Source organism: Rattus norvegicus, chromosome 6 (assembly GCF_021556685.1).
Source record: "Rattus norvegicus strain SHRSP/BbbUtx chromosome 6, alternate assembly SHRSP_T2T, whole genome shotgun sequence".
NCBI classification, from domain to species: Eukaryota; Metazoa; Chordata; class Mammalia; order Rodentia; family Muridae; genus Rattus; species Rattus norvegicus.
Genome location: NC_141539.1, coordinates 144,843,758 through 144,862,708, shown reverse-complemented (window position 1 = coordinate 144,862,708; position 18,951 = coordinate 144,843,758). Strand labels below are relative to the sequence as shown.

General features: G+C 41.2%; 1 protein-coding gene across 1 annotated transcript in view; it reads left to right on the top strand.

Moving 5' to 3' along the window:
- Window positions 1–18,951, top strand: part of Dnah11 (dynein, axonemal, heavy chain 11) — a 316,147-nt gene that overhangs the window by 87,201 nt on the left and 209,995 nt on the right. Inside the window, exon 29 of the mRNA XM_087554982.1 lies at window positions 16,913–17,062. Coding sequence (XP_087411108.1) covers window positions 16,913–17,062 — 150 coding nt within the window. The remainder of the gene's footprint in view (window positions 1–16,912; window positions 17,063–18,951) is intronic.

Sequence of the window (18,951 nt, the reverse complement as noted above, 5' to 3'; positions counted from 1 at the left end):
TCATGTGCTCTCTGCGAAACCTTTATCAATTTACAATGCAGTTTTACGATACAATATGCATTTTGCTGTTGGCTAGATGCAGTAGTTGTCATGACTATTTTTCCTTGGTTATAATTTAACTTTAAGGGTTGAATTGAATACTCTTGTTGCTCCATACAAGTGAGATATTTCTACAAATACTAGGGTTATTAGTCAACACGGACAACATTTTCTGGGGCCCCATTTAGGTCCCATTTGTGTCTTCATGCTTGCTCTGGGTTGGCTCTGCGAAGAAAATCCCTCTGGTTGGGTAACATTCATGCTTTGCATATTAATACAGCTTGCAATTAGATTCTTTAAAAAAAAAACTAATCTCAAACATAATCATCATCACCACACTTACACTCCAATAAGCCTCACAGATGTTCTCACGACCAGTGGGTGGAGTTTTAAGACGAGAGCTGTTCCGTTAACCTCTCGAGTCCCAAAGACATTTCAAGTTCAAATGCTTATAATACAAGTTCAAATTCCTGCATGGAAAACAAATGCATGTAAGTCTGGAGCAGGACAATGCTGCCTTTCTTTTAAACACAGCCCTTCAAATACGTAAACGTGTGTACCCACAGTGTTAATGCTGCAGAACAATAAGCACAAGATACTAAAATTTTTAACCCCAAATGTGCCCTGTTGAATACCTTTATACTAGTAGAAGACCCTTTTATAACACTTTGGGCAGGTATTTTAAGTCCTCAGTCTACTGTTCTCATTAAAAATTAATGAGTGTACTGAAAACAATTGGTCAAGATCAATATGGCAGCCCCAGCTCATCAGTGTGAAGCCCAGGCTTTCAGGCAGTTCTTGGGTATAACAGTGATTGTTCATTCCCTTTTCTGGCTACTTATGATGAGGAAGAGTTTAGGGGGTGATTTGCGGGACAGAGGACTGAACGAGGGCCTCATACATGCTAGGGCACATTTTCCGTAGTTTCCCAACTGTCCCTGACTGTCAGGCAGTTGCTACCATTTACCCTCACACTCAGTACTGAGGATCCACACGCTGAGTATTAGGCTAGCTGGCCATTCAACCCCAAAGTGCTGGGATTAAGAACATGTACCACCCCGTTGAACCCAGCTTTTTTGCCTTTGTTCTGGAGACAAGACTGAGACCTATATGCTTGCAAGGCCAGCATTGTGCTGACTGAGAAGTCTCCCTAGCTTTCTTTCTAATAACAACTTTTTAGAACATGCTTAAAGGCCCACCCAAACCATACCTTGACTTGGTATACAGGTCCTTGATACCAACTTGTTTCACTTGCTGGTGTTATGTATCTCTCTAAATCCCCCTGTAGTTGTCACAAGCCTTCATACCTCCATATTAACAAATCATCTTTTCTAGCTAGTGTTAGTTTGCCTCACTGCTGTAACCCACCCTCATTTTATTCATAGGATTATGATCAAACTCTTAAAACAACAATTCTAGACACACAGCTTTTAGCACTAGAACTAGTATTGTCCTTAGTGAACAGCTGGAAAATATAAAGTGTTAAGGATGTTAACTTACTATGAAGCCAAGGGCTGGAGCACGGCACAGTGATGTCTGGATGTCCCACAGCCCTATTGACAAAAGCCCTCGACAAGGTCTTCATTCCATACAAATGAGAGGTCAGGTCACATGGCTGTAGGGATGGTGTGGTTGTCCTAACCTACTAGCTTTGAAGTGGTTTAATTTCTGGTTGAGTCTGCAATCTTCCGAAGAAGGCACATTATTTCAAATCACTCGAGATGTAATTTCACTGAAACTATTTAGAAATGTTTTTATACTTTGAAAACTTGATACAATGTATTTTACTTAGAATTTTATACATATATGATACATCGTTTCATACGCATATAATGTAGTGTTTTGGTCAAATCTATTCACCATTTCTTTCCTCCAGTTCCTCTTCCCCTATCCATTTTTCTTCTCCTCCCCCAACCCCACTCTGTTTCTCCTATGACTCTGTTAGTACACTTAGTGCTGTCTGCATGTACATGGTTGTAGAACCACCTCCCGCTGCAGGGGACTTTCCCCTTCCCAGCAGTCATTAGTTACTAGTAGCTTCTCATCTAGGGAGACATTTATGAGCCCCTTCCTTGTCCATGCTGGGATTTCAGCTGGCTTGATCCTGTACAGTTACAGTTCTGAGTTCGTGTTTGCAATGGCTCCATCATGTCCAGCAAATAATGGTTCATGAAGATGTCTCGTACTTTTTTCTCTTACAACCTTACAAACCCCTTCTCCCATAAGTATCCCTGGCCTTGGGTAGAGGGCATGTGGAAAACAACTCTGAGTCATTCTGGTTCATTTAACATGTTATCACATTGTTAATAACATAATGTTATCAGAAAGTACTCACCAGTCTTGGTGGCAAAAATAGCAACTCCAGAGGGACCTGTTTCACAGGGGATCAGTAAGGTCCTCAGACTAATTTGTGTAGTCTGGAGCCACAACATAGTTTGCTTCATTGTCTGAGAGGTCACCATGCATTATGAATTCTTGGTCACTAGCTATGAAACCGTTTCGTCTTGTGCATTTGGACAGCGTAGCTTAGCCGTCTTCTCTTACCCCATTTGCAATATCAAAATCAGTTTCTGACCTCCAGACAGAGCGTGTCCATTTCTGCCTTTTGTGCTGACATTCTTAAATGTGCTCCTGGTAGTGTGACCAAGATAACACGAGATGGCAGCTTGTGCAGTAACAATGCAATTGGCCCATAAAAGACACCCTTGTGTGCAGATAACTCATCTTGACATTTTGTGAATGGCTCGAATTCTTCACTTACCCCACCCCCCCCCCCACACTTAATTTAAGAATGTTGGTCCAAGAGAGTGGCTGAAGTTAATTGTGGAATTTGTTCAGCCTGAACTTTTCAAGCAGGGAGGTCTGAGGTGGAGGCTGTTTCCATTCTGTTCCCGATTTAAGGCACTGGGGCAGCCATGCCAAAGACTCAGTTTGGCGTATCCTGGATGTCTGCAGCCAGGATTGGCAGTCACTAAACTAGGTTTAGCTCAGGATTTGAAGATTTCTCTCCCTTTGAAATCCAGCCCAACCTCCTCAGTGCATAGATTATCTGCACGACAATGGACTGATCTTCCTGTTCATCGCTGCAGAAATAAAACTTTACACATACTCGTAGCATTCACAGGCTTCATGCAGTAGTGATGTATGACACATTCTTTATTAAAAAGTATTATTAAATATTATTTATTAAAAAATATCCGTATGTGCGTGTACTAAACAAGTGTAGCAAATTTAAATGATACTAGAATACTCTTGCATGCCCTTCTAAGGTGTAGCTGTAACTTAATGTAACTTAGACAATTCTGGATAGTTTTAGCCAGTGGGTTCTAATGAAGTGACAGCTAAGGTTTTTCCTAGGAAAGATTTTTTTCTCCCCTGTATTCACTGTGGGGAGTTTAGCTAATATATGGTGATTGACTCATGGAGAGTCCTTCATCATGGAGCTAAACTGAAGAAGAAACTTCTATGTAATATAATACAATAATATATATATTATATGATGATTTGTATATTTGTGTCATGAACCACATGTGACTATTGAGTGCCTGAGGTGTAGCAACCAAATACTTGACCTTTTAATTTTAACCAGTTTGATTAATTTAGTTGTTCAGCTATTAGGAAACTTTATTAGGATCACAACAGCTTGGGTGAGTCTGCCATTGACCTTGGAAATCTTAGGAACTCTAAAGACAGATGAAGTATTATTTTTGATGATCATTCCTGAACAAAATATTCTATAGATATGAAATACACACCTTGTTTCCAAGACCTATTAGTAAAGGAAGGCAAACCATTTCGTGAAGTTTCATGCTCATCCGCATATTAAAACGATGTGCTGGATGTACCAGATTAAATATGTCAAAGCATATTTCACTTGTGGGAATGCTATTTTAATACAGGTGTCAGAGAGCCTCATTGGTGGAACTGAGTTCACCAGGTGTCCACTGAAGTGACGAGATGAATAGTACACATGCTCAGGGAATGCCCTTTAAGGGCAGGAACACAACACTAGACTACACGAGAGGAAACGGGCCAACTTATCTTTGAAGAAGTCTTCCACACTGAAGCAAGGAGACAGATGGCAAGCAACAGATGGTTCTTACACACTGTCAACATTGGCAGGCAGGAAGGTGATGCTGGGAAACAGGCTGACTATTATGATGGAAGGCATTGCCAGATCTTAGGCGGGCACAGACTAGACCACATCTGTGTACAGTGTGTTTGCATAGAGACCCTTATGTGTACAAAGACCCACATCCATTTGCAGTGTTTGTACAGAGACCCATGGCCATGTGCAGTTTATTTATACAGAGACCCACATCCATGTGCAATGTGTTTGCACAGATACCCACATCCATGTGCAGTGTGTTTGCAAAGACACCCACATCCATGTGCAGTGTTTGCATGGAGAACCACATCCATGTGCAGTGTTTGCATGGAGAACCACATCCATGTGCAGTGTTTGCACAGAGACCCACATCCATGTGCAGTGTTTGCATGGAGAACCACATCCATGTTCAGTGTTTGCATAAAGAACCACATCCATGCACAGTGTTTGCACAGAGACCCACACTCATGTGCAGTGTGTTTGTACAGAGAACCACATCCATGTTCGGTGTTTGCACAGAGAACCACATCCATGTGCAGTGTTTGCACAGAGACCCACATCCATGTGCAGTGTGTTTGCAAAGACACCCACATCCATGTGCAGTGTTTGCATGGAGAACCACATCCATGTGCAGTGTTTGCATGGAGAACCACATCCATGTTCAGTGTTTGCATAGAGAACCACATCCATGCACAGTGTTTGCACAGAGACCCACACTCATGTGCAGTGTGTTTGTACAGAGAACCACATCCACGTTCGGTGTTTGCACAGAGAACCACATCCATGTGCAATGTTTGCACAGAGACCCACACTCATGTGCAGTGTGTTTGTATAGAGATCCACATCTGTGTGGAGTGTGTTTATATGAGCAGCTTCTTTCCTGACTTCAATTTCCTACAATTTCATGAAATTGTAGAAGTTTCTGCACTGGGATTTCAGGGTGATGGGGCTCAGAAACTACTGAGTAGTGTTATACCTTGAGTACAAGGTGATATTCTTCTACAGAGAGCTAAGAGGAAATAGCCCTCAGATGCAGATGCAGTTGAGGGTTTGCAAATCAAACAGCTTTACTTGAAGTGAAACCAACCACAAATCCCATTTTTTCTCATGAAATGGAACTCAGGAGGGAGGGCCCGGGAAGTGGCTCAACAGAGAAAGCACACTTGTCCTGTGGAGACCAGAGGTTAGCTCCCCAGAGCAAGTGGACTGGCTAGCTTAGCTGCAGCTAGAAGAGACCACTGACAATCAACATAAGCTTAGGCCTATACATGGCATAATACCCATCCCCCCACACACTACACACTCAAATGCACACAACACACTCATAAAACGCTCCTTCAAATACCCAAAACCACACTGGGAGAATCTTAAATTCTTAAAGTGGAGGAAAGAAATTGCCCCTGACCTAGAGTAGAGTTGAGGAAGGAGTAAAGAACCAGCAACGGATGCAAACCCACAGAAGGCAGTTGCTTGTTGTCAGCCTTCCTGTTGAACAAGAAAAAGAAGTTTCTCATGGAAGTGTGGGTGTTGGTAGACACTACCCAGTGGGACACCTTGTCCTTTTGTAAATGGACCCCTTTATCTCAAGTCAGCCTGACATATAGAGGATTAAACTTTTAGGTATGTGTTTAAAACATGGTATGAAGCTTTCAAATATATTTCATATCCAATGGAAATGATCTTTTATTATCCTATCAATAAAGTTAAATACTTAAACATGGTTTATGTAACAATCTATCTCTTTCATTTTGTAAACTATGTTGCCACTGCTTAGAACTCTACTAAAGCAATTCCATCACTGGAATTCCTTCCATAGCCGATTTGTATACTATACAATAATATCAAAGAGTTATAACCTGAGAGTAAAGCAAATGCCTCTTTAATGTTATGTTTTGCCAGCAAGGAGTTCTAGCCCTATCCTTGGTTTGCCATTACTTATTAAGACTTCTTGATTTTAGTGAAGTTCAATGGGTAGGACTTTCAGAAACATACTTTTCTTCCGGGAAAAAGAAAAGCTGGATAAAACACTGAACTTAATCTATTTTAATGCAGTGAAGAGCATTGTCTAAAGGACATTGGAGAGAATTAGGTTTCAGGGACAAAGATAGGAGGGGAAGGGGAGACACAGAGGCCTTTGCCTGACATTGGGCGTAGCTCTTTCTCTTGAGATGTGAAGTGATTCATAGATGTGTCAAACTGGTTAGCATTCTCCTTAGTCTCGCAGAACTTGAAAGAAAAAATAAAAACACCACAAAAACTCTAAATGCAGGCCCACCAGTGTAAGGACATTATCTGGAGTATCAAAACAGCAAGAAGTGGCTTTAAGGTCATTGGGTATAAATTTGCTGGAGTTCAGGGCAGTACGGGGTTGGGAGAGAGATTATATTATATATCTTATCTAAAACTCAGTTCTACTTAGCTATAGATTGCCATGGGAAGGGTAAGACAAGGAAATAGAGCTAAACATGTGGGGGAAGATATTTATGGCCTCAGATTTGAAAAATTATCTTAAAATGGAATATAATAATAATTGGGTGTGTTGAGATTTGATTGTGCTAACCTTAAAAAATTTTAAAAACTACTAATAATGCAAAAATCAAAGTGGGAAATGATGTTGCAGTGTGTTAAAAGATGTATATAGAACATATATATGATATGTGTGTATATGATATATATGTGTATATACGTATATCTGTGTATATGTACATATATGTATATGAACCCTGTGAAGAAGGTAAGGTTGGTGGTACTCCAGTATATACAGATGAGCAGAGCGTTCAACCCAGGTAGTTCATACATGGGTGTTTCCTAGTGGCTGGCAGACATAAGCAGTCAAATCATCCAAGAAAAGTAACAAAACCCATAATGGGACAGACACAGTACTGCTTCTGGTCATGATAGCATAATAGGAGCTAGATTTAATCTCCTACCTAGAACTAACAATTCTGACAAAAGATAGCATTATTAATCCTGGATGGTAGACAGTAGAAACTGTGATTTACAAGGAGCAAGAAGCAGGCAAGTGAGTACCATGATGGCTGCCTTGGGCTCCAGTCTTCAGAACAGGATACCTGGAGGCAAGAAAAAGTGATCTCTAAAACCTTAAGAGGCTCCTGTGAGTGAGTTAGGGGAAGGTTTGATTAGTGAGTGTGTGTGAGGGAATGACCCATCTGAGAGGATTGGAGACAAAAGCACCGATATTCACAGGCTAGGAGCAGTGTCTATGTCCATGTCTGAGGCCAGACACCCTTAGGATTTATTGGTAGACTACAGTGAAGATCTTGCCTGATTGTGAGGAATAATTAGCTCTGTGTTGCACACTATTCTAATCCTGCCAAACAATGTTTTTCATAGCTAAATCTTCAAGATCAAAAGTTTCTAAACAACTTTACTGAATTACAGATATCACTGAAGAACAAACGGATGACTGGTGTCTTAGGGTTTTACTGCTGTGAGCAGACACCATGACCAAGGCAACTCTTATAAAAGACAACATTTAATTGGGGCTGGCTTACAGGTTCAGAGGTTCAGTCCATTACCATCAAGGGTTCCTGGCAGCAGACAGGCAGGCATAGTGCTGGAGAAGGAGCTGAGAGTTCTACATCTTTATCCAAAGGAAGCCAGGAGCAGACTGACGTCCAGGTGGGATTGCAAGGTGGTAAAACCACTCTGGAAATCAGTCAGGCGGTTCCTCAAAAACTGGACCTAGTACTACCTGAGGACCTAGCTATACCACTTCTGGGCATATACCCAAAAGCTACTCCAACATATAACAGGGACACATGCTCTACTATGTCCATAGCAGCCTTATTTATAATAGCCAGAAGCTGGAAATAACCCAGATGTCCCTCACCAGAGGAATGGATGCAGAAAATGTGGTACATTTGCAAAACAGAGTACTAGTCAGCTATTAAAAACAATGACTTCATGAAATTCTTAGTCAAATGGATGGTACTAAAAGGTATCATCCTGAGTGAGGTAACCCAATCACAAAAAAACCGCACATGGTATGTACTCACTGATAAGTGGATTATTAGCCCAAAAGCTGGGATTACCCAACATACAATTAATAAGGCCACATGAAGCTCAAGAAGAAGGATGACCAAAGTATGGATGTTTCAGTCCTTCTTAGAAGGGAGAACAAAAATTTCATAGGAAGTATGGAGAAATGCATAGAGCAGAGACTGAAGGAAAGGCCATCCAGAGACTGCCCCACCTGGGGATCTAGGCCATATACAGCCACCAAACCCAGACAATATTGCTGATGCCAAGAAGTGCATGCTGACAGGATCCTGTTATAGCTGTCTCCAGCTATATGAGAGGCTCTGCCAGAACATGATAAATACAGAGGAGGATGCTCATAGACAACCATTGAACTGAGAATGGGGTCCCCATTGGAAGAGTTAGAGAAAGGACTGAAGGACCTGAAGGGGCTTGCAACCCCATAAGAACAGCAATACCAACCAAACAGAGCTCCCAGGGACTAAACCACCATCCAAAGAGTACACATGGACAGACCCATGACTCCAGCTGCATGTGTAGAAGAGGATGACATCAATGGACATCAATGGGAGGAGAAGCCCTTGGTTCTGTCAAGGCTCAATGCCCAGTGTAGGGCAATGTCAGGGTGGGGAGGCAGGAAGGGCTGGGTGGGGGAATACCTTCATAGAAGCAGGGGGAGGGGGATGGAGTTAGGGGGTTTATGGATGGGAAACTGGGAAAGAGGATAACATTTGAAATGTAAATAAAAAACATTCAAAAAGAAAACTGACCTCAAAATAACCCAGGTGTTAGAACTGGCAGGCAAAGTGTGTCAGTTGTTACATCTGTATTCCGTGTATACAAACGGCAAGCAGAGATACAGAAATCCTAAGAAAGTTTCCTATGCACTATACCTTTCTAAAGTAGGGGGGAGGAAGAGGGAGAGAAATATTTGCAAAAGTACAGCCAAATATTTCCAGATTGATGGAAAGTGTGAATTTATGAGACTTAGTAACACATGGGTGTAATCCCAATGCCCAGGAGTTGAAGCAGGAGGCATACCATAAACTCGAGACTAACCTGGGATATAAAGTGAGTTCCAGGCCAGTCTTGGCCATAGAGTGAGATCCTGCCTCAAAAATCAAGAGAGGAGGGAGAGAAAGGAGAGGAGAATGAGGGGGAGAAGGAGAGTGTGAGAAGGAGAGAAAATATGAAGAAAACCAAAACAACAACAGCCACAACAACAAAAGCTGCTCAGATTGTTTATAACCAAGAAGAAATAACCCCAAACACCTAACTAATAACCCACAAAGCCCCAGGACACACAAAAGAGCAAAATGAACTGATGACAGCTGACCTCACCCTGGAAAAAATGCAAGCGATCAGACAACAGAGCCTTGGCTTCAGTGTACTGCAAGTCTGTCGAGCTGAAGTTCTCTACCAGAGAAAGGATATTTTAAAGATGAAGGGAAAGTGAGGATGTTTTCTTCAGATGTAGAAAAGCTGGATGGTTTCACACTAGCAAACCGGTTTAGGGGACATGTTAAAGGAACTGCGGTAAGCAGTAGGAAGATGATGCCAGATGGAATTATAAAGTCTGAAGACGGAAATGCTAACTGCATGAAAGCAGATAAGACGGGCATATTAGCCACCCATCAGAAAGCAGATGGTATAGAAAGAAGAGAATCTTTGAAATTGTATAGACATGAGATTAGTTCATGGCTCTCTTGACCACTGTATCATTTTCATTGTACTTTAAATCCTTGGTTTCTTAGCAGCAAGAAGGAAAACAGTAGTGTATCTATGGATTGTTGAGTGATGAGTTAATTGTATAAAAATCAAGAAAACTTTGAACATGCTGTGGTAAAAATGGCTACCTATTTGTCCCCTCTCCCTGCCTCATTTCTTCTTCCATCAAGCTTGTCTCTCCCTTTGCACTGCCCTGTGCTTTGTCTAGCCAGTGAGTCATTGCAAATGGTTCTTGAGCTCTTTTGTATTAAGCTTTAGAATTTCACTGCTCTTTGAAGGCTGTGGCAACCCTACACAGTGAGTCACCACTAATTTCCTGATCAGTGAACACAGGACCAAGCCATCACCTGCACTACAGTTGGAGAAGCCATGGATACCAGCAGACCACAAGTCTATGAGAACTGTGACTAGCTGATGCAATGGAGTTCTCCAACACACAATAAGCTGAAGAACTGCCACAATGACAACCCACTAAATACTGGAAGTAATTGATGATTCTTTCAAAGCTCATTGATATGTCATTGGTTCATAGATAGTTATAAGCAGGAGTGTCCATCAAGACCTTTATTAGCTAGCTACTACTTTAGGATGAAAGGTTGTGTGTGAAATTGAAAATATGGAGTTCTAACTTATGAGGCTTGTCTGCCTTCCTCTTTCCTCCCTGATCTCTTTTTCTGTCTTCTTTCTTTCCTCTGTCTTTCTTCATTTTTTCCTTCCTGAAGATGCCTTGCTGTCACCTACAACATTGTTCTGACTTGCCAATATGGGATGGCTGTGATAAATGCTATTGACCCTCGTGTTGGAGAGTGAGTACCCATTGCTTTTTTTTAATTTGCATAGGTTACGCCTCTAATCTTTGACATGATTTGGGGTTCACAAACTCCTAGCACAAGATACAAAGACCAAATGTACCAAGAGGCTAACATTTAAAAACTCACAATCTTAAGTCACAGGAGTCCAGAAGTCACAGAAAAGGGCAGGAAACATTGTATGAGCATTTGCTTTTATACATGTTTATTGTTGGTCTTTTTGAAAATTTCCATTTTGAAGGGAAGAACAGCTCAGATGGGCCATGAGAAATGTGTAGGTCGTGGTCTTCTATTTCATATCTTTTTAAAAGATAAGATTATTATTCTTTGAGAATTCCATGCTGTCTATTTTGATCATCTTTACTGCCTCCCAGTTTCCTAACCTACTTACAAATTCCTCCTCCTTTTCTCTCTCCCCCACCCTCTCTCTTTCTCCTCATTGAGTACAGTTTGTGTTGGTAGAACTACCCTGTCTACCCTGAAGGAATAGTTGATATACACTGTTATCACACTGTTAAAGAAAACTGACTCTCCCTTTCCCATCAGCAATCAAATGCCAATGACTCCTCCCCTTGTCCATGCTGGGGGTTTGTCTGGCTTTAGGTGTGTAAATCCTGTCCAAGCTGTTAAAGTCCCTGTGAGTTCACATGTACATCTGCCCTGCTGTGTCTGGAAAAAAAACAGTTTCCTTGAAGTCATCCAACACTCCTAGCTCCCTTCTGCATAAATCCCTGAGCCTTGAATGATAAGGTTAAAAACATATATGTACATATATAATATATGTATATATGTTATATATAATATATAATATGTGGATATAATATATAATGTGTATGTTGTGTATAATATATGTATATAATATATATATTGAATGTATATAATGTATATACACATAATATATATGTATATTTTGTATATGTATGTATGTGACATATACATATATGTCACATTAGGGCTGAGCACTCACAAGCCTCCTATACTGTTCTTCTATTCAGTAATGATGTTGGCTATCCGCCAAGAATCGTGTCTTTTGTATAAAAGTTCACCCAGTTGAATATATATTTTTACCCCATTTTCCTCTATATGAGTTCCAGTGTTTGTAAGGTTACTTGAAAAAGTATAGAATCTGTATTAGATTACCTTATGTAAAATTATACAATATATAATGCAGCCTAAGATGTGCTGTTCTTAGAATATACTCCTGGGTGCTCTTTCTGGGTGAGTGTACTGCTTTATGTATCTGTCCTATGTATTTAAAAAAACAATCATATTACTATGCAACGCGGGGTATGACGGTTACTTAAAGTTTTACTATGTGAATGTGCTATGACCAAATCCTCTAAAATAGATTTAGACTCCCAATGATGCTGTATCACCACCAATAATAAATTCTATTCTGAAACAAGAGTAATTGTCTACTGTTCTGACAGATTGGCTTAAATATTTATGCATGTGATAATAATAACTCACATCCAGTCTTAGTCTAGAGGCTAATAGCTTTGTAAGGCAGAACTGCCCGTGTTTAAGTTCTTACATGTTGGTGGGTATTGTCCTCATGAACGAGTTAATGAACACACCGTTGGGCTGCTAGGTGCTCTCCAGGCCTGCTGTACTGTAGCTCTGTGTGTTTTGCCTTAGTGAGTAGCAGCATCTTCATGAACACTGAAGAAACATAAATTAGGTAGCAGAAATAAAAACCAATGGTGAAGTTTGAGAAGGGAATTAGAAATGATCAATTTCATCTTTCTCCCCTTCATTTTCTAGATGAACAGCAGGTGGAAGTCATAAGCTATACTATTAATTTGCATTATAAATTATAAAATAAATGTAATTCCTTACATTTTATAAAAGATTCTGTGTATGGTTCCATCAGTACAGATTTCAGTTACCAAGGACCAATAACATAGCCCAGTTCCCTGACAACACAATTCACATTTGAGATGCTACACTGAACTGGTGGGGGACAACAGAGTAAGGCTGTAACTACTGGCTTGTTGGCCCACAGAAATCACAAATGTACAACATTATCAGCAAGAGTTAGATCATATCTTTCAAATGCTGTCAGCCATAAGTCACTGTTATCTGCTGCCAAGATATCATTGTGTGACCTCAGTGTCCCTACGATAGGCCACATGAAATGTGCAACAAAAAGTGACAAAGACAGGGATTGGTGGAAAGGCGAACGTGTAGAGACTTGTAGAAATCGTGCCGTCTGAGGATAATGCTAGAAGTAGACATCAAGTCAAATACACTTGGAGTTAAAGACAGGCAACTGGAGGATGACTCCTTACACTGAGAAGGTCTGCACATACAGGCAGGCATGCGGCTTATGAAGAACAAGCTTCCTGGCATGGATGACAGCCATGGTTGGAACAAAAGGGATGACATGATCCAGAGTAAAGTGATGCCAGTGAGGCAATAAAACAAAATCCCAAACAAACAAAGGAAACCAAGAAACAACACAAAACAAGCAGATGCCCTACCTAAGAAACATAAAAAGGCTCGTGACACTGAGAGCTCCAAGAACAACATGTCAGTAGTTGACCCAAACTCAAAAGGATTTCTTTGCGAAGACACAGAGGAGTTGCTACTTCAAGTGCACAAGGCAGAAGAGACCAGCACTGTTCAATGTCCCCTAAGTCTTCTACAACCCACTTGCTTCAATACATTTACTATTTTGAACTACACTGTACCAGATAGCTTTCCCGTTTTCTCTAGTTCTCTAGTTCCTTAAACATTTACAACCCAGGGTAAGATTTTAATGTTTTGCCATTTTTTCTATTAATTGATTAATTAATTAACGTTATATCCCCACTGCAGTTTGCCCTCCCTCCCTCCAAGCCCTGCCCTCAGGACCTCATCCACATCTCCTGTTCTCTTCAGATATTCCATGAATATTACCCAGTCCTGGTATACCAAGTTGCAGTAAAACTAGATGTATCCTCTCCTACTGAGGCTAGGTGAGGTGGCCCAGTAGGAGGAAAGGGTCCCAAAGGCAGGTGACAGAGTCAGAGACAGCCCCTGCTCCTGCTGTTAGGAGGCCCACATGAATACCAAGCTATACAGCTGTAACAAATGTGCAGAGGGGCTAGGTCAGTCCCATGCAGGCTCCCTGGTTGGTGGTTCAGTCTCTGTGAGCTCCTATTGTCCCAGGTTAGTTGATTCTATATGTTTTCTTGTGGTGTCCTTGACCCATCTTTACCAAAACTTTTTAAAGGTCTTTGTAGTGTCATAAGTCTCCCTGTTCATACTAAGATGGTTGATGTACTTTCAGGTCACATGACCGTGTTTTATGAACACACGCTATTATGACAAACTGAGACAGTATGTGTGCATTAGTTGGCACAACACCCAAGGAACATGCAGGAACATTCTTCAGTTCTTACCGATAATCTTTTGGAAACAAACCTAGGGCATGATGAAGATTTACTTTCTTTAATAATAGTCTGAAAGTGTTATTTCAATGTATGTTTTTAGTTGTGAAATAAAATATTTTTCCCAATTAGTTGACCAGGAAGAAGAAAATCTAATTTCACTTAAGATACAAAGAGACTTCATCAGAAAACATTTGTTTTAAAAAGTCCTCTTAGAAAATTTCAACAAGGAAGAAACATCTGATTTCAACAACACCAGACACAAGTCATGAGGATTGGAAGTTAAGAGATTTACATTTTCTGGCAACTGCCAGGGTAGCTATAAGGCTAGAAGTTGCTGTGAAATTATTTTCTGAGCCAAGCAGTAATGCATGAGGGTGCCGATGGCTGAGGTCTCATTTATCCTGAAGATTTTCAGTTGAGTGTTATCTGGGCCCATTACCCGGTAGAAGCCGTTTGACATCTGTGCACTTCCTGGCCCCCTCAGTGGGGAGAGTGGATGGTTTTATTATTGCAGGGATGTTCTGTGTATAAATGCCCTTTGGGCAGTATGTGGAGATGGAGGTAGATACGATAGTTCAGGTAGTGATCCGCCCACCCCTCTCCCTACATCTGAAGTAAGGAAGACCCTCAGAAACCCATCTGTTTTAAACTTGAAGATGTCTTGATGCTATTTCCTTAAAGCTAAAACTGCAAGTGCAGCAATGTGTGAAGATGGAAGACTTTTAAAGGCTAAGTTGACCCAAAGGAAAGTTACTGGGCTTGTCATGCAGATAGCTCAGGCAGCTGCTGTTACATACCAAGACCAGCTAAAGTAGCTGAGGAGCACTCTTGACAGAGACGAGACCTGTGTGCTGGGAAACGTTGCCGGGCTTCAGACTAGCTTCTGCTGACAGTAGCCTTTGTTTCCAGCTGAGGAAAAATCTCAGAGCACAGAAAAATCAGCTGTCTCAAAGTACACCGTTTAGTGTTACTTGCACATTCCTAGTGTTGTATGACTAACGCTGTTCTTTTGTTTCTAAGACATTTTGGTCACCCTCAAATACACTTCTGCATACATTACATTGCTTGCCTATGTCTTTCCCCATAGCGCCACCAGGAACCACTGGTCTGTGGTCTGTATCTGTGGATTTGCACATTCTTGGTCTTGTTGTGCAGATGCTTATGTAGTTGATGGGATTGGATGACTGGCAGCTGTTGTCATTGAACTCAATGTTCTTAAGGTTCATTCACATTGTCTTTTTTTTCCCAGAGTTAGATATTGAATCCAAGACCTTGGCTGTGCTAGACAAGTGTTCTACCACTGAGCTACATCCTATGTGTTCTGAAACAGGGTCTCACTAACTATTCCAGGCTGGACTTGAACTCAGTCTTTCAGTGTCCACTTCCTCAGTTCTAGGACAAGAGTATGTGCCAGCATTACAGTCTTTGTTATCACACACACACACACACACACTCTCTCTCTCTCTCTCTCTCTCTCTCTCTCTCTCTCTCTCTCTCTCCATTCTTTCACGTGGCTGGACAGTATTGTACAGGATCTACCTTGCACAATTTGCTTATCCATTATTTGAGTGGCTGTTTCTACTATTGGGCTACTGCGAAACACCAAGGGAATACTTGTATACAACTGTCTGTTCAAGTGGCTATATGCAGGGTTTATCGATGACTTCTTTTTTTTTTTTTTTTTTTTTGGTTCTTTTTTTCCAGAGCTGGGGACCGAACCCAGGGCCTTGCGCTTCCTAGGCAAACGCTCTACCACTGAGCTAAATCCCCAACCCCTATCGATGACTTCTTGATGATTCTGTTTAATTTGCTGAGGAACCATGAAACTGTCTTCCGCTCAATGATACCATGAGTCAAGGAGGAGTTGAGTTCCTATCACTGATGCTCCCTCTGGGCACATCTCTGGCCATGACTTAGTCTTCTCCAAAAGGAATGATTGCTTTGGCTGATGTCTGGGTATAAGTCCAGCTACTGAAAAGCTGCCTTCTTCTTTAATCCTTCATGGCAATGCTAGGCATTGTTCCTAGGTAGGGCCCTGCCATGATTTTTATGAGAAGGGTCAGTGGAAGGGGAGGTGTGTGGCTAGTTGAGGAATTGTATTTGAAGGCATTAGGTGGTTTTCTCTAGAATGACCTCTTCAGACAAGAGGTCTATGGCATTCATCTTTCATTTTAACCTTAATTTGTCAAATTTCAATAAGATGCATCACGTTCAATGCATCGGCTTCCTTTGGAGAATGCAGTCTGTGAGAAGTGAGGACATGGGCAGTGGTTTTTATTAATGAGCCCTGGACCTGTGAATCCAAAATCTCGCCACCATTCAGTCTCAGCAATGTTGACTTGGAAAACTTACCTAATAAATCAAAATTGGGAAACATTTGGCCTCTTTATTACTAAGATTGCGTGACACTCAAAGTATCCCACTGAATAAATGGTGTCAGTAGACCTGAAACCATAAGATTCTCTTGAATTCATATGTTTATTTTACATATTTACTAATGTTCTTGTACTTTAGACCAAGAATATAAACCTCAGTTTTAGAAGTTTGAACATTGAAGTTCTACTAAAATGAATGTCCCCAGTTGTGGTACATCAAGACAGGTCGGTAAGACTTCAGGCACTAGGCATAGTGAGCACTCACCAGGCTACATATCATGGTGGGATCAGAAGCCTGGCCTCCTCTCCATCAGGTTCATTTCGGGTACTTGTATTTTATTAGTACCTTTGATTTTGATACAATTCTGGAAATTTATGATAATGGTTAGTAACTTCATATGGCTTTGTTTCTCAATTACCAGGGTTTTTGTACAGTAAGAAACACTCAGCTTTTTGTTAACATTCTGGTCTTAGGTAACACGACACCTTGTCAAACTCTTTGACAGCATCTCGGATCTGCAGTTCGAAGATAACCCGGAAGTGTCCACGTGCAAAGCAGTTGGAATGTTCAGCAAAGAAAAGGAGTATGTCTCATTCCAGGCCGGGTGTGAATGCATAGGCCATGTAAGATGTGATTTTGAAGTTTTCTATACAAAGGGGTTAATTTTAGGGTAATTCCTCAAGGTCGAATTGGACAAGCAAGACAGTTTAGTTCATGTTAGAAACCAGGCTCTATTTGGTTCTGTGCTAGGAGATTGCTGTTTGCCATCTCCAGGTCATTTAGCCTTAGCATCCTGCAGGGGTCAATGATATCTGGAATTCAGCTAGACAGAAGAGATTGCCACTGAGTGAATGAGTAGTACTTAGGACCATAAGCACATGCAGCCCAGAAACTAGCTTTATCCACCTGTCAGAAGCTGTGGGAAGGGAAAAGGGTTTGTGGCTGGACATTCTGGTGTGAATACTGTGGACGGCTTCTTGCGTTAGTAAGGTCTACCAAGATGGTGTCACTTAACCCAATTCCTGTGCAGTTAACTGAGCATATTCTCCACTCTCGTGGACAAATACCTAAAAACACTCTTACCAGCTACCCACAAGGAAGAGTTAGTTGCTGTACAACAGCTTAGAGCACAGTCTGGTAAGTTAGAGGTTGTCTTAGTTAAGGCTAACCATGTATGACATGCACTCTTTCTGATGAAGCATGGTTAGCTTGGTCTAATTCATGGAGTACCTCTGGGACTGGTCTCTCTGAGAGACCCTCTCAGGCCTAGGCGACAGCTTTCTTGAAGTGTTCTTTGCAGAAGTGTCATTGGCTACCAGGGTTCTCTTTACTCCCCTCTGTTACTTTTTAATATCGTACTAGAAAATGCTGCCAAATGAAGGGGAGGCAGATGGTAGGACACTGTGATTAAAAAATATTTTTGATCTCTTGGGCTTTTTAGGATATTATTATAGTGATTAGAACAAGTCACCATAAACTATCTTGACAAAAGTATGTTGCTGTCTGCTGCCTCCCGGCAGACTGTTCATCAACTGGCATGGTGCCCAGAGGGGGATCGTCCAACTGATGGATGTGCTTGTCACTAGCAGGAACTCTTGATATTGAAAGATTTCCTACGGCTCTCACTTATTCTATATAAGCAGCGTGTGCTGGAAACTTCCAAGCACAGATAGCGTTCATTTTCTGATTGCCTTTGTTTAAAATTTCTTTCTTTGTGTTTTTTATGCTTTCTCCACATTCTTATGGTTGCTTTTTCCAAATTTGGTCTGTTACATTTATTTATTTATTCATTTATTTATCAGATTGGGCTTTTAGGGATCAGAAATGAAGAATCGCTGGCCCTTGTCTCTCTAAAGAAATATATGATTAATACTACCTAGATGAGGTCATTTTTATCATAGACTGGGCAGAATGTCAAGAGGTTTCAAAAGGGTAGGACCTGGCACATAGTTAGAACTCATTATGAAATCATACTATTAAGTTGATGTTGTTGGCAAAGTTATCCACACATGGTCTAGTATGTCAGGTTCTCTGTAGTCTTCCCTAATGGAGCTCCTCAGGACAGACAGATATGCTGAGGACATACATCCCAGACTTCAAAGGAGATGCTCAAACAATGACTGGCCTATGTGGGTTCTTGCTGCCTGACTCTGACTCTGCACTTCATTTTAAAGGCAGAAATACTGAACCCCATTGGCTAGGAGCTCATGGGACCATGAACTTGTTCATGTCAATAAGACCCAGCTTTAAGCAAGGGAAACCCCCTATAGTAGGCAGCAGACTATGGCCAGGGCAATGTCCCCTTTCCTCCTCAAGAAGAAGGTGTTCAGCTCATTTGTGTTCCATTTCTTTCCAGTTCCCAAAAGGCTAGAATGTTGCTGCCATCCTCTGGAAGGCAGGGAGAGAAATCAGTTGGGACATTGTAATCATCTCCTATGGCCCTTGGAATCTATTCATTATAGTCATTTTACTCCTAGACTCTATTCTACATGAGCAGTCTACATAGCCTTGT